Source organism: Physeter macrocephalus, chromosome 19, assembly GCF_002837175.3.
Source record: "Physeter macrocephalus isolate SW-GA chromosome 19, ASM283717v5, whole genome shotgun sequence".
Lineage (NCBI taxonomy): Eukaryota > Metazoa > Chordata > Mammalia > Artiodactyla > Physeteridae > Physeter > Physeter macrocephalus.
The window spans coordinates 5,168-25,245 of record NC_041232.1 but is presented as its reverse complement, the minus strand read 5'-3'; the positions used below and the strand labels follow the sequence as shown (position 1 = coordinate 25,245).

The 20,078-nt window shown below is 54.6% G+C and overlaps 1 protein-coding gene across 1 annotated transcript; it reads right to left on the bottom strand.

Annotated features, from left to right (window-relative positions):
* Nucleotides 1-11,391: 11,391 nt before the first annotated feature.
* On the bottom strand, nucleotides 11,392-20,064 carry CIDEA (cell death inducing DFFA like effector a). Its single transcript, XM_024120876.3, has 5 exons — nucleotides 19,322-20,064; nucleotides 17,893-18,037; nucleotides 16,997-17,143; nucleotides 14,103-14,284; nucleotides 11,392-12,047 (listed from the first exon to the last, which is right to left on the bottom strand). Coding segments are annotated over exons 1-5 (624 nt in total). The 5' UTR covers nucleotides 19,324-20,064; the 3' UTR covers nucleotides 11,392-11,899.
* Nucleotides 20,065-20,078: the final 14 nt, after the last annotated feature.

The following is a 20,078-nucleotide window of genomic DNA, read 5'->3' as shown; positions in this document are numbered from 1 at the left end:
GGCCGGGTCTTCCCGCTCCCGCCTCACACCCCCTCGCCCCCTCGCCCCCGCGGTCCTTGCGCCTTCCCCCTGCCCCCACCCGGCGCCCCCAGCGGTCGGTGCGCCTCCCTCCGCTCCTCCCCGCAGCCTGAGCGCCCTGGGCTCCCCACCCAGGGGCCTTTCTTCCCGGGCCGCCTCGACCCTGCGCGGTCCCAGAAGGGAGAACAGACCGGGGACAGTGGAGGGACCCCTGCTGGGGGGCCGGGAAAGAGCCGGTCCTTGGGGCGCCCACCCGAGTGGGTCGGGGCGGAGACGCAGCGGGCGGGCGGAGGACGGGAAGGACAAGCTCTCCCCCCACCCCTTCGCTGCCCCGCGCGGAGGGAAACCGGAGACCCGTCGCGGGTTCCCGGACCGCGGGCCTAGGGGTGCTCGTGGTCCCCGCCCGCCACGGGTTCAAACCCAGCGTATAGAGGGCTGTGGGACACGGGAGTGGAGTTTTTCGGGGCGACTCTGATCCCCGCCCTTCGACTCAGGCTCCGGCACGGCTTCTTACGTCTCCGCCCTACTGTATCCGTCTCGAAATACAGGTGCCCTTCGGTTCTGAGCACTAGGAACAGTTTGTGATGGAGTTTGATTAAAGTGAACACATGACTGGACCTGAAAACGAACACACACACACATACCCCAACGCAGCCTCTCCATCCGGAATCTGGGAGGAAAGGCTCTTTGTCGGCCCCGGAAGGGGCAGGGGTCTGGGCTCTCCGCCTAGTTTCCTCACTTTCCCCATCGCTGGGTCGGGGCCTCCCTTGCTGTTGGGAGGGGGTGTGGACGCGGACCTCCTGCGTGTGAATAAGTGCGAAGCTGGAGGAGGGAGGAAACTTCAATCTTAGGGAGCTCGTGTGTCTTCTCTCTCCGCTGGGGCCACGGAAAGTCGGGGGTTCCCTGTGGAATGAGCTAAGCCCTCCCCCGGCCCAAGAGACAGTTCTGTGCAAAGCTTGGTTTCCTGTTCCCTTTACAAGGTGCAGCCCGACCTTTCTGAACCCCTGCCCTCCCCTTCCCCAGTGTTTACCCACAGCCCCTCCAGCAGGTAAACGGTCTTTACTGCTTAGCTGCTGGCATCAGTGTTCTGGGTCCCCCACCCTACCTTCTCAGTGGTCCTCAACCCCCAGGGGCTGTCACCCCAGCAGCCTGGGCCCCCGCTGCCAGCCTCCCAGGGGCACGGCTCCACCTGACACCCAGGATTCTCCATGCCACTCCCGTGGGCAGCCCAGCTGGCCAGGCGGCTCACAGGTATTTCTGTGCCACAAATGCCTCCTGTGTGCCAGGCGAGAGTCGAGGTCACTTCTGAGCGTGAATTAGACTCTCAGGAGCAGCGGTCCCCCTTCCAAGCGCTCCTCTGTGGTGGAAAGGAGTGACCACCTTACAGTGAGTCAGGGTGACTTGGATTTCAGTCCCGACTCCGTTTCCAACTAGCTCCGTGCTACCTCAGATCATCTGGGCTTGGGTTTGTGCGTCTGTAAAAGGAAAGGGTTGTCCTGGGGGATCTGAGCCCCTGGCACCTTCAGTCTGAGTGTGTGTGAGTTTCCCCGTGAACACTTCAGGTGAGGAGAGTGTGGAAACTGGGGGCTGTGCCCCACCCCAGCCAAGTGGAAATGCCCCATGATGAGGAAGCAACCCTTCTGTCATTGGCACCACCAGTTTCCTTTTAGATGTGTGAAAACTCTGGGGAAGTCCTAATGCGCGCGCGCACACGTGTGTGTGTGTGTGTGTGTGTGTGTGTGTGTGTGTTTGTGTGTGGTTTGAAAGAAGTGGAGAACTTAAAATGTTTTCTTCTGGAGTTTTTCAAACGTTCTCAATTTCAGGGGTCAGTTTCTTTAACCTTAAGATCCCTGCCCTGTCCCCCTCACCCTCCCCTGCAATGCTGCTTCTCTGCCTTCCTGTAGGTCCCCATACCTCTCTTTACACACAGGGTACCCGGGAAAGCAGGTTAGGGGGCACAGCCCCGCCCATGCCCCCAGTCAGGACCCGAGACAACCCAGCACCCTTGCTTAGCCTGCGTGTTGCTGTCGCTTAATTTAATTATTGACTCCAAAGAAATGCTCCCTTTATCTGTGTGCTGGTGCTAAGTCTGGTGCAGGGAGTGGAGGGAGGGCCTGTGGTTCCTGGAAGAGCCTGGTCACTCAGTCCCTGCAGAATCAAGCCCCTGAGTAAAGAGAAGTGCCCACGTCGGCAGCTTCAGTGCTTTGTTGAAAGGGCCATCTCACCAAAGCTAGTCCTTGGGTGGAATTTGAGTCCAAGGTGTTCACTGGAGCCAGAGAATAGGTGTCGGCATGGCCTCAGGGACACCTGGATTTGATAGGGGGGAGGCTGATTTACTGGAGTTTCTGATGGACTCTCCCTGCTGACCAGCGACCCAGCCTGCCCCCTGCACCATGAGGGGGGAGGGGGAGGTGACGAGGGCTCAGTGCTAGATGCTTTTGTACAGAATCTGCATGCCACCCCTCCAAGTTTAGGTGTCACTGCTGCTGAGGCAGGTGGGAGTGAAAGGGTCCCCTGCCCCTAACACAGACGGGGCCCAAGCAAGGGCACAGGCAGGCTAAAGACACAGCAGCTACAAATCAGGTTTGTGGAAACCATTCCTGCGTCCCACGCGGGAAGCATCTCCTGTGCACACCAACCCTCGGTCCACCTCTTCTCCCCCCGCCACTATGGACATCCCTGGGCCACACTCCATGTCACAGTCAGTAGTGGGAGGAGGGGGCCCTGAAGCAAGCTCAGGGATGTCTGGGCAGGGAGTCCTGAGGTCTCGGTGGCCCCAAGTGGGAGGGGTGCCACCCAGGGCTCGGTCTGGACAGAGACAGAGTTCTGGGTCCTCGCCTCCTGTCTGCTCGCTTTCCACCTCCCACAGCCCCTCGCCCTGCCCTGTTTCCTCGATGGTCACCACGCGGGGTAAGGACCTGGGGCCACTGCCCAGGTCTGGATATAGGTGGGAAAAAGACCCCCAACCCCGGGGACAGGTCTCACTGCTCCCTGCCTGTGTCTGAAAGTCATGGTGACGGGGAGGTAGGTTCCATCCTGTCCTCTCCAAATCCTGAGGAGCCCCTGGAGAAAGACCCCAAGGGACCAGGTCAAGCTCTGGGACCAGGCTGGTGATAGCCCCCTGTGGCCTTATTTGCAGCTAAAACCCTAGGTTTTGACAAGTGTAATGACATGGGACCATTGTGCTTCTATGTGATGTGACTCTTGGTGGACAAAGGACAGTGCTTGGGAAGGGAGTGGCTGTCCACCCGTGCTCTGTCAGGCAGGGGCAGGTGCTGGGACCGGGAGTGGAGGCTGGGCGGTGCCATGGAGGGTGGCGGGCGCGGGAAGGGAGGTCTGGATTCCTGGGATGAGCGGGAAGGGGCCACCGAGTGCCGAGTGCCGAGGCTCTGAGCTGACTCTTGGGATTTTCTGCCATCTGCACCTTCAACAAAGCTGTTCTGAAGCTGTCAAAGCTCCCTCCCTGGAAGTTCTGCAAAGGGGAGCTCAGGTTCTGCTCATCTAGCAAGTGGGCCCTGGGCCCGCGTCCGTGGAGCCTGAATGTGGCTGGTGGGTCCACCTGAGGGTCCTGGTTACGAGTGGAGCCTGCAGACCTATTATATACTGGCTCCCGTCGTGCTGTCTAGGAAAGTATATTTTCTTGGGTTCTAATTCTTTGGAAAAGTCGTATTTCATATATAGTATTTAAACAAATATTTGACCAACCAGAACACCAGGCTCACAGGCCAAGTGGATGTGAGAGGAACACTTATTCCAGAGGCCCAGGGGCTGCGGCCCTGCCCAGCGCGAGGCCCCCGGAGGTCAGGGCCTGACTGCATCCCTCGCGTGATCACGGCCGGGCCAGAGACCCAGACCCTGTAACACAGGGTCACAGAGCACCTAATGCTTGGGGTGGTGTGCGGGTTAGACCATTCGGCCCTCTGCGTGATGAGCTGCCCTCTGCCTCATGGATTTCAGTTATTCCATTGAAAAATGAGACCAGCCTTTCCAGGCTCAGCATCTCAAACAGCAGCAACCACCTCCGGTTTTACTTCAGGATGAAGAGCCTCCCTTTCTCAACAGGGAAGGTGGCCAGAGTGGGGGCCTCCAGGGGGCTGCCTTGCTGGATGAGCATGTCACAGGGTGCAGGGCCTATTTACTTCTGTGTAAATCTGATTACAGAAGATCTGGGAAGCTCGAAGAGAGTTCAGAATAAAGCCACAAAGATTGTTCAGGATTTTGAAAAGATGAAGGGAGGGGAAAGAACCGCGAGGGAGAGACAGCGGCCCTGATGGGATCCAAGTGCTGCGGTTGTTTTCATCTCCAGCAGGCCTTTGGAGAACAGGTGTGGAGCATGGATCATGTCTAATGGATGTTATTTTAAGTTTGATAATGAGATGTCAGGGGTACAGGCAGCCTGCTTTCACGTGCTTCATAGGAAGGGTGGGCGTGTGTGCTCAGAGGGGAAGAAATGTGGCTGAGTGTTCACAAAGCCCAGCCCAGACAAGGTGTGGGTGTGCATTTTGCTTCGGGATTGTTCTTTCAACTCTCCCGTTGGTTTGGAAACTGCAAATGAAATGGTGGTGGTGGAGGATGAACTGAAGGATTTAGCCGGCCAATGGGGAGCACAGCCAGCCGGCAACAGTCCCAGGGCTCTCTAGGTGATGGCGAGGTGATGGGCTTTGCTTCCTGACTGGGGACAGAGAGGGTCAGAGGAGTGTGGAGTGGCCGGAGGCCAGGATGGCAGCTCCCAGGGACAAGGAGGATGTCCCCAAAGGGCTTCCAAAGTCTGGAGGTCTTCAAAACCAGGGCAGGTTCCCTTGGTTCACAGGAGCCAAGTGTGTGTGGGGATGGCATGTGAATCCCTATTCCTTCCATGAGGGTCACCAGGCAGCTGGGGACACAGCTCCTTCGAGTCCAACTCAACCCACCAGCGTGAGCTGTGTGTCTATCCTGTGCCGGCCCCGTGCTGGCTGGGATGCAGTCAACCGCCAGGCTGCCCAACTAGTAGGATAACTGGACATCAAAGGAGGCCGGGCTCTCGCTCACAGCTCTGCCCGCCCCACCTGCCTCTGTGTTGGGTTCACCTGGACGGTGGTGAACAGGTGACAGGCACCCCCCCACACACACACACCCCACCTCGGCCGATCTTGTGCAGGGTTGGGAACAAAAGTACAACCCCGTTTTCTGTGCCTTTTCTAGAAAAGAGTCCAGACAGGGTGGGATGTGTGATGGTAAACCCCTGGAGGGCCAGAGGAAGGCCGCACGGAGGGTGACTGCAGCCTGTTCTGTTCTACGCGCGCGCGGGAAGTGAATTGAAACTCTGACGAGATGCTCAACCCTGCCTCCTGGAAGCTCTACATTCAGACAAGTCAGTCTCCTCATTTGCAGGTGAGTGAGTAGGACCAGACGGTCTTTAAATGCCCTGCCAGCTCTCACATCCTACGACTGATCAACACCCATCCTAAGTTACATCAGACAAAACCCAGCTCACCTAAAATGCAATCTGATAGTCCTGAGTCATCTGTTTTTAAGGAAGTAGTGAGCATGTATCCAGGAAGTGCACAATGAAGAAGAAATTCATGTATAAAGCTGAGTCTAGAAAACCAAATTTATAACAGATGTGAGCGGATGATAACGGAATTGTTACCACGTTCTGTAGCAAAGAGAAACAACGTCTCACCCGTAACGAACCCAATGGCTTTCACCAGCCAAGCCTCACCCTCTGCATTCCTTATTTTCCGAAACGTGGAGTCGGCTCCATCCTGACCACCTTCTCTGATCCCCGGCCCAGTGTAACCATCTTCAGCTTCTTGTAAAAGGATGGGCTCTGAACGGGGTGACAGAACCCTGGGATCTGGTCCCCCGTGACCCCCTGACAAGCCGTGTGACCACGGAGCCCGTTTCTCCCTCTGCAGCATGTGGGGGTCAAGGGCTCTGCAGCCAGGTGTCCAGAGCTTCCCCCCGCCCCGGCCCCTTATCTCAGACACACAGGCAGGGTGTGCGGGGCTGGGGCAGAGGCAGCAGCCATCAGTGAGGAGGGTGGAGGGGACACAGTGCTGGATGGGGTGGGGGTCCGGGGGCCGCCAACTGAGACCAGCTCTGTAGGGTTCCCATCAGGGGCTGGGGAGGGGGAGGTGAGGAGACAAGCCTTCACCAGGGTTTTTTAAACCAGCTGAGGCCCAGCAGCTTTCAGGACTGGCCTTGGGCAGGTAATATTTTTAAAAATAGTCTTTATATTATTTTTCATTAAAAACTAAAGATGGGGCTTCCCTGGTGGCACAGTGGTTAAGAATCCGCCTGACAATGCAGGGGACACGGGTTCGAGCCCTGGTCCTGGAAGATCCCACATGCCGCGGAACAACTAAGCCCATGCGCCACAACTACTGAGCTTGTGCTCTAGAGCCCGCGAGCCACAACTACTGAAGCCTGCGTGCCTAGAGCCCGCGCATCACAACAAAGAGTAACCCCCGCTCGCCGCAACTAGAGAAAGCGCACACGCGGCAACGACGACCCAAAACCGCCAAAAAAATAAATAAATGAATAAATAATTTTTTTTAAAACCCAAAAAACTAAAGGATGAGTTTTGCAAGATATGAAGTCCTGGAGATCTGTACCCAACAATGTGGATGAAGTGAACATCACTGAACTGAACACTTAAAAAGGGCCACAATGGTGCATTTCAGGTGATGTGCTTTTTACCACAATTTCTAAAAAGGCGAGCAATAGACAAGCTTCAGAAAAGTTGGGAAAGACTGAAAACTAACAAAAGACAACATCCAACCCCCAAACACCATTAATTAATTAATAACATTTGGACATACTTCCTGCTGTCTTTTCTTAGCCCTGATGTCCCTCCCTCTAAGAGGAAGGCCTTTGCGGGGACTGCAGGCCAGAGCCCATCCAGGTGGAGGTGGCCCGGGAGCCGCAGGATGGCACCCAGCCGGGGGGTGGGGAGGGAATGGGTGGTGCTCTCCCACTGGCTCTGCCCAGCATGCCTCCCCCTGCCATTTCATCCGCACCCCCCGCAGGAGAACTGCAGTGTTCTCTGTCCCCTTCTCTGTGACTTCTGCTGTGTCCTCTCCTTGGGGACATTGGGGCACATAACTCACCACTAAGAAAGGTCAGTGCCGCGGGGAGTCTGAGGTCGGGCAGGTGGGCTTCATTTCGGCTCTGCCGCAGGGTGATGTGGGCTGTAATTGCAGCCCCGCAGGGTCGCTGGGCATATTGTGGGGGGATATGGAAAGTCTTCTTTCTCTCTTGGCGCCCCGCACAGAGCAGGCGCTCGGCATGTGCGGTTGCTACCCCATAAACGCACATCTCCGTCCCGGGTTGTAGAAAGCAACCTTGCTTGCTTGCTTGAGACCACTGGGCTCTAAAAAATTAAGGGGACATTAAGCAAAATAGAAATTGATCTAAGTGATTATGTGATTTGGAAGGTAGTTGTTTTTTTGTGTGTGTGTATGATGGAGAAATATATACTCAGCCACCTTTTATTTAAAATCAAATATTGACTTAGTTGATAGAACAAACAGTAAGTTCCACCTTTTAGTCGGGAAAGAGAGAAGAGGGCAGGAGGAGAAAAGGGGAGAGGGGCACAGAGAGGGGCAAACAGAGCACCGTGCTGAAGGGGGTGAGAAGTACGGGGAAAATTGGCCGTGCGTTTCCCCGGGAACCGCCCCCTGGAACCTTGCCTGGCCCTCAGACCCGCTTACTGTCAGCAAGGCTGCTAAGGTCAGGGCTGGGTCCCACCTGCTCCTGTCGTAGGATACTGTTTAAGTCTTCAATGATGATTCATTGATTTATTCCCTGTTTTCTTCAACAGTCCTTACTGCATCCCGGACACCGTTAGGTCCTGACTATAATCCTCGCGAGGTTTAGTAACGTCTGCAACAGACGAAAAATAACATTTATAATAATGTGATGTGCTGGAACAAATAGTGATCGCCATCATGCTTACAATTTTCATGTTAATATTAAGGAAGCAGGCTGCCCGTGAGTGTGTGAGTGCAGGCTTGTGGAAATGGCTGAAGGAGAATTCGACACGACCTGTTTGCACAGGCAGAGCAGACCCCCAGGAAAGCACGGGCAGGGTTGGCTGGCTGGCCGAACCAACGAGTCCTGGCAAGACGTGGGAGCTATGTTGCACTTTCACAACTAAAAGCACAAATGGGAATGTTTGTCTTTTTGCTACATAAACCTGTAGATTGGATTAAATTAAGTTAATCTACATCATCGCCACCTGCAGGTGCAATGCTCTGTTGGGCCCTTTTTCTGGTCCCAGATTCCAGTTGGATGTGAAGCACTGAGTAGGTGTGTCAGGGCTGAGCTCTCGTCTGCTCCCTGCCCCATGTCTGCACCAACCGCACACCATGCGCCCACCGACCTGCCAGGTGCCCAGGCATTCCACGTTTAGAAGTCTTGCCTCCTGGGCTGGGTTATAAGTTCCTCAGGTTGGAGACTAGACTTCCTGCGTGTTGCCTGTAATACTCAGCACATGACTTAACATGCAACTGCACTGAGTAAGTGATTGTGAAGGAAGAAAACAGGCACAGAATTCACAGCCTCGAAGGACTTTCCTTTTCTGAAAGGGGGGCCCAGAATATTACAATGGGAAATGAAGAAGAATTGTATAATGCCTCCCTAAACAAAGAGGTTTCCACCAGGGTTTTGTTCGAGTTAAATATAAATTCAGGTGGTGCTTTTAAAAGAGTCAGAATCATTCACAGCTGATTATGATCCTCCAGGTATTTGCCCTAATTGCTTTCCCACCTCTCCTGCTGGTTTGTGTCTGGTCCTGACTGCTCCCTGCAGGGGTGGTGGGCATGGAGGGCAGGTGGGGAGTGGCCTTGCATGCCTTCCCTCTTCGGAGGCTCTGGGCTGGGCGGCTTTCTCTGCTGACAGCCTTGCTGGGAGGGTGCCTGAGATAAGGTACGTAGTACCGATGTGAAGCCGTGTGAATTCTTCTTCCTTCTTCCCCACAAGAGAGCCCTGGCTTTTTGGAGAGTCAGACGCAGCTCAGGCCGAGCCCGCCCTCCAGCTGTCTCAGCTGTTGCCAAGAATGCGGTGGGTGGCGGCAGCGCTGGTGCCCACAGGCCCCTCTGGCCCCAGATTCAGAAAACATCCCTCCCCACCCACGCCCACGGCTCAGCTCACCCCGATTCTATAGCCCTTCCCTCCTAAATCTATGTGTGACCAACTCCCAGATACCTGCCACGTGGCTCGCTCATCCTGTCCAGGGAGAAACAGAGGGTCCCAGTGCCGGGAGGGGGCCTGGTCCTTCCGCGATGTGTTCACCCACCGTCGTCTCCAGGCAGGTACCCACTGCACCTTCACAGGTGAGGAAACCAAGTAAACCATCGAGCCACATATTTTGACCCCAGCTTCTTTTGTTTTTTAAATTCATTTGATTGGGGTAAGAACGCTGAACATGAGGTCAACCCTCCCCCAGTTCTCAGGTGTGAGCTGTACGACTGTTGACTCAGGTACAACCAGCAGCCACTAGACGTCCTCACCTGACTTCACTGAACCCGTAACCCACCGCCTAGACCCTGGCTTCCTGAGCAGGAGACAGGCCGGAGCTCTGCAGCTCTGCCTATATGACCTGTTTCAGCTGCAACGGGATTGACTAGAAACTGATGAACAGGAGAACCATTGTGTCGGATGCTCATTCCAGGGCGGGCTGGGGGGTCGCAAGACTTTTCTGTTGGGTGAGACTTTCCCGCCCCCCGCCGGCCCAGCCTTCCAATGCAGCTGCCCCGCTGCCTTCACTGAGGCTCCCGCCCCCGCAAATCTGGCTTCCGCTCAACACAACAGCTGGAAAAGTGGCACCTTGAGGCCCCCGACTATTTTTATGAGGCCATCTGCCTCCTGGACAGGCCTGGCCAGCCTCAGCAGGCCTGAGGAATCCCACAGCAGGTGGTGACAGCTGGACAGCTGGGGACACCGGCCCTGCCCTTGACTGTTCTGGGGATGCTGGAAATGTGGCCTGAGGACATGGAGAGGAAAAAGGATGCCTTTACCCGTCGCAGCTCAGGGCAACGTGGTGCCTGGCTTCCTCTCCATCTCTGGAGCCCTGAGGCCAGCCCTGCTCTGTCTGCCGTCACCGGGGTCTGGGTGGTGTGCTGGGAGGGGAGCCCCCAGGCGTGCGGGTCGGAAGCTCTGGCCATCTGCGGGCCTCACTGCACAGAAGGGAGGGCGCAGCACCCAGAGAGAGCACTGAGCTCCTGCTGGTGACGAGGCCCCGGGGTCCCTGCCGCAGAGTGACTGAAACCTGCCAGAGCAAAATCCAGCTCCTTTGTACAAACTACGATCATCAATCATCGGAGGAAGGAACGCGCATCCCCAGAGAGGAAGATGGCAGAAAGGAGAGAGGAAACGTCCAGTTTTCTTTTTGCACACAATTTATTCATCACGAGGGAGCAGGAGACAGGAGGCCGGTGGGTGGATGCAGGTTTTTGTGGAGGAGCTCGTTCAGAAACTCCCAGACTCTAAGCCGTCCTTCTTCTGAATGTAACCCGCTTCCAAGACCCCTGTCCGTTCCACATTCTCCTCCTGCTTAATCCCCCTTAGAACAGGCCAGGGAGCCCCTGGACGCAGTAAGGAAAGGGTGCTGAGTCAGAGAGAGGGCTGAGTCAAGGCATCAGGGCACTGAGTGAAATTCCTTTTTTGGAAGCCGGGCCACCCCTCTCCAGGAGGCCAAATCCCTGGGAAGTGATGCAGCCCTCGGTCAGAGAGAGGCAGAAGCCGCCCAGCGGAAGGCGCTGGAAAGCCATTTCCGTCCTCCTCCGTCTCTCGGGAAGGGCTTCCAGCAGAGCTCCTTGTAAGGGAAGCGCTCACAGCAGAGCCCGCGGAGCCGGTGGCAGCACCACCCACCTCTGCCAACCTCCCCACCCGCTGCATTTCCCCCAGAAGGAGGGGAAGGGGGGCCCTGAGATGCCTTTTTATTTTGCTCTGTTTGAAAAAGAGGCTGTGCTCTGAGGAATGCGGCTGCAATTCCTTTACTTCTGCCCCTCCTGCCTGTGGTCCTGGGCTCCCAGCCCTGCTGCTGGGCGTGTGAAGCAGGGAATGGGTGGGAGTCAGGTCGGCGTAGCAGGGGTCCGAGGGGATCCGGGCTGTGATGGGGGTGGGGGCGGGGGAGCACGAGTCCGGGCCCAGGGGTCTGACTGCGGGCGGTTCTGTGCTTCTGGGACAAGCTGTGGTGTCTCCCACTGTCCTGGGCTGTCAGCCAGGAAGGGGACAGGCCTCTGTGGCAGCGTTTCTTAGGAGGAAAGCCACAGATCCGAATGGCACCTGGCTCCTGCGGGTCTCCTAGTCTAGCAGCAGCGCCCCGTTTCCCCCGCCCCCCACCGGGAGCCGCGCTGCCCCCTCCCGAGCCGTGTGGTCGGGGCTCGCCCCGCGTCCCTCGTGGCCTGGGGTCCCGCCCGACTCCGCCATGCCCGTCCTGCATCAAGCCCCGGTTTGGAGCAGCTTTGTTTTAAGGAAAGGTTGCCAGTGCAGCTTGATCACCTCCAAAAATTCAGATCCAGAGGCTTTCAGGTCACTGGGCTCATTCAGGACCGACATTATAAAACCCCACAGTAACATCTGACCCTCCTGTCTCCTGACAGACTTAAAAGTGATTGCACGCGTTAGCAGTGCATCTCTGGCTGAGTTTTGCTTCTGCAAGTTTTGTGTGCTTTTCTGACACGAAGAAGACAGGAGGAAGAAGTGCGGTATCACAGCGACTCTCTTGACTGGTTTATTGTCGAGCCGCAGGCCTTGTGCTGCCTCCGTCCCCCCACCCCATCCCCACCCATTCCTGAGCAGGGGACACGTGGTGGGAACACAGTGTCTTCCAGATGCGTCCCCTGGAGAGGGACCTGCGGGGTTGAGGCCAGCGGAGACTCCGCACTGTGCGCCCCTATCCACTCATGATCACCCGGCGAGGGCGCGAGCCGGGCACCGCCCGCTCCTCTGTGTCAGCCAGCACTCGGAGCATGTAGGTGCCCGTGTGGACGAGACACTGGCCGGTCACTTGGGCGGTGTGAGACAAGAACCACAGCAGGCTCCTGCAAGAGACGGGGCGGTCGGGCGGGGTGGCAGTCCGGGCCCGTGGGGCAGAGGACAGGGGTTGCCCACTCCCACCCCCACATGCGCTCAGGGCCACACAGCCCACATCCCAGCACTTTCCAGTCCCAGGTCCCAGGGCACAGCCCCCCATCGCTGAGATGCGGGCGCCGGCTCCAGAGGTCTGGGTGGGACCTGGGACTCTGCGTTTCCGGCAGCTCCCCTGCCACTGGCCTGGGACCACTCGTCCCCTGGCCTCTCCCGAATGTGGCCTGTCACCAAGTCACTGGAACACGCTGAGCGGGCGGCCCGGGCAGCACAAGCTCTGTCCTCCTTTGGCCACTTGCTAACCCTGGCGGCCTTGCCGGGGCTGTGGAGCTTGTGGCTGAACTCAGTTGAGTCGGGGTGAAAGGAACCCCAGGCTGGAGAGGACTCAACACACCTGCCATTGAGACCCTGTGACCCAGTTCGCTTAGGGCGGACGGGACACCCCAACTCGACCCTGGGCATCTGAGCCCAAGGCTGACCTGGCATTCGTGTTGTTTCAGACTGAAAAATAGCTCTAACTCAAATTCTTATTCTCTACCAAGTCCAAAGCTGAGGAATTCCACGCATTTTAAGGTCCGTCCCTTCACAAGGAACCAGGGGCTCGGCCGCACTGGTGGGGACCTCCACTCCTGGCATCCCCACGGGGCCTGGCCGGCAAAGCCTCATATCTGGGGGCCTCCTGCAGCTGCTCGCACCACCCTCAGATCCACCAGATGGTGAGAATCAGTGACAATAAGTCTGGGCCGTCTCTCCGGAAAGATTTTGCTGAGGTGGGTTCACTTTCTTTACACTTATCTAAGTTGTAGTAACTCTCCCGTCTCACTTGAAAGATCAAGCAATCAAGCTGTTCTCTCCTGTCTCAGCAAAAAGAGGAAGCTCAATGGGGAATGGGGGGAGGTGCAGATTCCAGCAGCAGGACAGTAACTGTTGTCTGGGACCAGGCCTCAGTGACTCTGGGTGGGAAAGGAGGCCAAAGGAAGCCACCGTCTGCCCACACGACCATGTACCGGGCGTGCAGCCCCGTCAGAAGGACCAGCCTCATTTCCAGAATGAGGAAAGCCTCGTTCCCTGCCCGCACTACCCTGCCCTGTGCTTCCCTCAGGGAAGCGGTCCTGGGAGAGCGGAAGGAGGGGACCAGCGCCCCAGAGAAGCAGGCAGGCCCTGCCGGGGAGCTGTGCAGGAGGCATCAGGTGTCACGTGGCACCTCTCAGGCGAACTTCAAAGACCTCCTGCTCCTGTCACCCTCTCCCTGCATCCCCCCAACCCGAATCCCTTCTTCAGAGGCTCAGTGATGGATTAACGGAGGGCTGGAAGCAGGTGTATTTAGGGCCTATGCGATCAGAGAACTTGGAAGCAAACTCCTCATTTTAAAGATGATGAAACTGAGGCTCAGAGAAGTTGAGTAACCTGTTAAAGGTCACACAGCTGGCTGCTCAGAAGCAAGGCTGGGTGGGAACCCCTGGTGCAGGGCTCACAGGCCGGGTGTCAAGAGTGTTCCTGGTGCACACAGAGAATTTGTTCAAACTGTTTTGGGGTACAGATCGGGACCCATCTTCTCCAGGCCTGACCTGTGGGGCAGGGGTGCTCTGGCAGTGCATGGAGAGGGGCAAGACCAGCGCCTCCTGCCCACCAGCTTCAAGTTCCGTAACACAGAACTACGTGTGCGAGTCCTCATCCAGGTTTGGGGGCTAATCTGCACAAACCAGGTCAGAATCTCCTTGGCTCGGGTTTTAGCTGTCATTGCTGAGAAATAAGGTTTTTAAATGCACAGCTCTAGCTTTTAAAAGAAATTTGGTTCTTCTTCCTATTTATTATTTAGGTTTTCTTTCCATTTCGTATTTATTGGTCTTTGGAGAAAACTATGTATTTTGGCTCAAGTTTTTGATTTCTGAGTAAGTCTGTGGCGTAAGAGTTTTTATGACAACACGAGTGAGAGTCAGGCCGGGGCTCAAGGGGCTGGGGACGGGCTGCCCGCCATGTCCAGACTCTCTGGTCCCCAAGTCTGTTACCTCAGCAGGGCCTTGAGACCCGGGCACCGGACGTCGTAGGACACCGAGTACATCTCGTACATAGTGGCTTTCACGTTGAGGCAGCCGATGACATCCTTGGGGTTCAGCTTGTACAAGTCGAAGGTGACTCTCACGATCCCCTGTCTCTTTGGCAGCTGGCGGGCTGGGATGTAGGTACCACCCTAGAGCCGTGGAGGAAGAAAGCCTGCAGCACTGGCCCCGCTGTGACCAACAAATCCTGTGCCTCTGGTTTTAGGCTGGTTTCAGCTGTCCTGTCAGCTTAAAATCTGTGACTAAGCCGCTAACTATTCGAGGAATGTTTCCAGCAGATCAGTGTGCTTATGTTGCCATGGGGTCCAAACCCATAAGAAAGTGCCCTCCTCCAAGCTGCTCTGTTCAGTGACCGGAGATGAGTGTGATTCGGCTTCAGGGTCCAGGGGTCAGTGGAGAGTTGTGCCGGTGACTTGAGGTGGAAACGCACTCACCCTGGTCACCTAGGGCCACGCGGCTGCCTGCTGACGACTGTGCCACAGCCCGCCTGACGGCCAGCGGGCACCATGGAAAGTGCCAGAATCCACGGCTAAGCCAGGGCTGGTGGCGTGTGATAAATTGTGGGCTCCCCTGATTTCTAGTTCCTGCCCTGGAGGAAGGTGGGTCTCTTGCGGACACTAGTGGGACCTACTCTCGGTCTACCTGAGACCCTTGTGGTTGGGAGAGAAGGTCAGAGACCTCTATAAATCCCAGGTTTATAAACAGTCTTCCCACAGAAGCTTTAAGAAGAAACGAGAGAACAAAGCTGTCCCAGGCACACGTCCTGGTGGGTTTGCGGCAACATGATCCTGCAGTGTCCGGGATTCAAATAGAGGTACAACTTTCATGAACCTTAGGTGTTGGGAGTAGTTGAGGCTGTGAGTGTTAAACTGTCTGACAAAAATCTACTAAATTTGAATTTAAACCTTAAATTCCCCTAAAAGCACCCAAACCCTTCTTGCTGGAGCCCCTCTTCTCTTCCCGTCACCCCCACCCCCCACCCACTTGGACACACGATGGTTGCAGCCCATCGACTAGCACACCGAGGTCCTGCTGCCTCGGAGGGGGTGTGTCTGTCGTTTAGGAAACGTTAGTAAAAATTAAGATTACAGAATCAAGGGGTGAGTTCCACCTGAGCCCCTGCCATAGCTCCTCTCTGACGCATGAAAGTTTTAATCTCACTCCCCCAACATCCTTGGTCTTGAGTCAAAATCGAGATGCCTCCCCAAACTCGGGACCTAATGGGGGTGTGGTTTCCATCATCTGGACCCAGGAGCCCCCTGAAGATGCTCTGAGGACCTGCTCCCCACGGGACAGGCTCCAAGGCTTTGGATTGAGGAAGGGAGACCCCTGGCGGCTACTTCTTGGAAGTTCTGGCCAAGTCAAGTCAAGTAGCCTCACTGAGAAACCCCTACAAGTGGGGCAGGACTTACAATCCCTGAAGGAAGGAGGTCCAGACGCCTAAGACCCCGCGTGAGACTCATGTCAACCAGGCTGTTACCAGACAGAGAAGCCTCCTCCCACCGCGAGAACCACCATATCGGTGCCACTCTCGTCCACAGCCTCCTGTCACCACCTTGACCCCCAGCTCAGCGCCCACCACGCGGGGGCTTCAACCTGTCACATGGCGACCGACTCCCCCACTAAGTAAAAGAGGATTTCACTCGCAAAACAAACAGAACAGACCATTCCCTTCTGAATTAGTTTCCTGGGGCTGCTGGGACCAATGGCCACAAGCTGAGTGGCTGAAAGCAATACAGACTCATGCTCTGACAGTTCTGGGGGTTGGAGGTCCTGAGTGGGCCGCACGCTGTCCTGCTGGGGCTGCCGCACCGGCTCCAGAGGCGCCTCTGTCCCTCGGCCCGTGGCCCGCCTTCCCGTCACTCCTCTCTCTGCTTCCGCCCTCGCTGACCCTCCTGTGTCCCCCTTACAAGGACCCTGTGATGACACCACCCCACCAGGCAATCCAGGATCATCACCCCATGCCAAATCCCCCTTGCCACGTAAAGTGACACATTTCTGGGTTTTGGGGATGAGGACGTGGGTCATGGGGGCTGGAGAGAGGGACCAGCTGGGTCAGGAGCATCAGTGAATAAACCCCGTCCACTGGTGCTTCCTCGCCAGGTCTCTGTAAACTACACTCCAGCTTGCGTGGTTTGGGACTCAGCGGTCCCTAAAGCCTCAGGGGGGCAGCTTGAGGCCAGGTGCTCAGGAGAGAGCTCTGGGAAGCTGTCCACCCAGCATCCAGCAGAGCTGGGGTCACTGGCTGCCCATAGGGGAGAAGCCAGCTTCCCTGCCTGCTTCCCTCTCTGGATCCTGGTTTCCATAAAATGTTGGATTCTGAGGATTTCCCTTTCTTGAAGGTCAGTTAGGCATATAAAAAGATGTTTGAATATTTTGCTTTACATTTTTAGGTGTTTTACGGTGGCAGTGTTTTCCAAGATATATAACCTATAGTTTTCTCAGAAATAAAACCCTTTATTCTACCTCTTTGCTTGCCTAAATCACTGTGTTTACACCTACACACCCCTCCCTAATTTTACCAGTTGTGTCAGCTCGCCACCTCCTGAGGTCACAGACAGTGAGTGGTCACAGGTCATATCCACACACTCTAACAGGATCTGTAGCCCCTCACTGGCCAAAGCCTGACCCTCAGAATTACTGGCTCTAAATCACATAGTCCAGGTTCACAAAGATGCCAAGTTTCCTAGAAATAGTTGAAAGCTTCCCTGGAGGGTAGGAGATCCAGTTATCAGGTGAACACAAAGGAAGTATTTGGAAAGTGGGCCAGTCAACCCCAAAGTGGGGACCGCACTTCCATAGGTGAGAAGCCTTCCCAGAAGCCGCCCAGACAACACGCTTACCGGTGTCCACTTCTGTCCCTTCTCCAGGAGCATGAGGTGCGTGTTGTCCCCCAGGGTCTGGAAGAACTCCTCCGTGTCCACCACGGTGCCGTCCTCCTCCAACACCAACATGACCAGTCCGCTGGCGATAACCAGGGCATCCAGGGTCTAGGTCAGAACACACCAGCATCACGGGGTGAAGTGAGAGACTCCGTTTGGACCAATCCATGGCATCAACTAAGTCATGGTTTCAGAAGTGTTGGCCGATTTTGAGGGTTTTAAATGGTAAAGATGTACCTTACCTGGTGTCTATGACTCAGCCTTTGCTTGGAAAAGAAGTTAAAAAATCAAACGGACTTAACTTCTTCAGAGGTTTCAACAACGTGAGATAAGGGATTACACTGAATAATATTCAGTTTCTAAAATGTCCTGCTTATTTGGACAAATAAAAAGAACGACCCTGTATCTGTGATACTTAAAGAGCCCACATCTCTGTCGCTTCAGAGACGGCGTGTTGGATTCTCATTTCTCGTCTCCGATGAGAGTCTATGATTCTTCCTTATCTGGCAGTCGAGGACGCTGTTTTAGGTTAAGGACAATTCGTCCCTGGCCTTTATAACCAAAACCAGATTTCTACAGTTGCTGCCTCCTATATTCCCCCTGTCAAAGAACCAAAGCCACATTATCTATTGATTTTTACCCTCCTATATTCCCCCTGTCAAAGAACCAAAGCCACATTATCAATTGATGGCTACTTTGAAGGTTTTCGTCTCTGTACCTAAGTCTTTTATGGGACAGGGACACAGCAATATTCCCTTTAATGTCAGAAGGCTCCCCCAGACCCTCTGAGGCCAGGACACAGACCCTCTGTCTCGCACTGGCTTGTTCCCGGGACCCATGTGGGCTGGTGGGGGTACCTTGGTGAGGAGCTCCTGCAGGCTGCTGGCGGTCACCCCTCGGCGACTGCTCCTGTCATGGTTGGAGACCCGGAAGGGGCGAGCAGGATGCATGAGGGGTGTGAGCAGCACCTTCTTCGTCTGCGACCCCATAAACGTCAGGGGCCTAGAAATGGAGGGAAAAGTAAAAACAAATTGATGTTACTTTAAAGAAGAGTCTTTAAAGAGAGGTTTGGGGGCTTCCCTGGTGGCGCGGTGGTTGCGCGTCCGCCTGCCGATGCAGGGGGGCCGGGTTCGCGCCCCGGTCTGGGAGGATCCCGCGTGCCGCGGAGCGGCTGGGCCCGCGGGCCGTGGCCGCTGGGCCTGCGCGTCCGGAGCCTGTGCTCCGCAACGGGAGAGGCCACGGCAGGGGGGGGCCCGCATACCACAAAAAAAAAAAAAGGTTTGAAGTACACAGAAATAAGACAAGCTTAATATTTGCACCTAAAAGAAAGGAAGCCAATGGTTGGGGATGATTAAAAATTGTGTACCTGACATCCAAGGAACAAACAAATACATAAAATTAAAAACTACAACCATCGTTACACCCATTTTTACCAGAACGTTCAAAGCCGTTGCAGTAACTGTTTGAGAAGGAAAGGTAAGGTCGTCAAAAGAGAAATAACAATTATATTCTGCAAACATGGGTTTTAGAGCTGAAAAATCTAAGCAAATGATTTCTCCAGGCCATGTAGTAACTGAACAGAGTTAAAGAACTAGGCACACACACAAACAGTCACACATTTGCACAATAAGACAAAGCCAGAAATTTAAAAGCCAGGTAGTGTTCACTAGAGCAATAAACCAATTTTTTGAAATTAGGATAAATGAGGGACAGCAGAACCCTGTAATCACTGCGGCTGGAAAACCAACCACTTCAGACTGTATGTCATGTGGCACTTTGGAGTGAGTTCCACATTTATCAAAGAATTAATTTAACAATTCACCACAAAAAAAGAACTAACATAGGAAAAGAAAACAACATACCAAAACCAAATCAGGACAATTTTCTGAGAAAAAAATCCCCAACCCTTGATTATTAAAGTTTTGTTACCTAGCAAATACTAAAAAGTAATAAAGTGAAGGATAAATTAAAAACACCTGATAAGTAGTAACTGTAGTAGTTTTTTTTTTTAACATACACATATTTTGCTTTATATGTATTAACTCAATCCTCAAAAAACCTAGTTTTCTCAATTTACAGGTGAAGAAACTCAGACCAGAGAGCGGCCCCACAGGTCAGAGCTGGGATTTAGACCAGGCACCTGGTCTCTGCCTCAGAAAGGTGATCTAGATGCCACAGGCTAAGAAGGAATAAGAAAAGCCTGCATGTCAGTGAAGAGGTGAAGATTTGACAACAATCAAAGAAATGCAGAACCACCTTTGACACCACGGGTGCTCTTAAACCCACATGCAAGAAGTTGTCTAAATAACTCTGGAGGGGACCAGATGCGCCTTGCTGGTGGGGCTGGAAGGGGGTTTTCAGTCTCTGTGGCGACCAGTCTGGCACTGAGGGAGGAGCTCCACCCTGGACAGTGGATGTTTTTATATCAGGAATGTATCTGTAGAGAAATTATTCACAATATAAACAGAAATCAGCAATGTCCCAGGTCCTGCTTTGTGCTGGCCACTGTGATAAATGTTGGACACTCAATCTCCTCAGACTCCGAGGGACTAGGACCTGTCATGGCACTGTCCCCCAACCCCGAACAGCACTCAAATAGGTGGTGACTATTTGGACAAATCCTTGTTCAGTGACAATCAGGAGAATGAAACAAAGGGCTTTATTTTGGGGGACAACCTTGAAGAAGATACAAAGTGAGGACATGACTGCTTTCTGACACTTATAGCAGTTTGTCTGGAGTAACTCTTACAAAGGTTAAAATTCTAGGAATATCTGCCCTGTTTGCCAGTGTTGGCCACCTGCATATATATACTATATATTGTTGGAAGCCAACCTGGAGCCTCTGTGCCATGACAGGGTCATGGAACAACACCAAGACAGCGCTGCAGGGCAGTGCTGCGCCCAGGAAGCTGACTACATCTCTTCTGATCTGTTTTGTAATTTTGTGCTTCTGCCTTGAAAAAGTACATGGGGGATTTGCCCCCCGTCCCAAGCTTAACCGTGTAAAACATCCTCTTCCCCCTCCCAAACCAAAACCTACGAA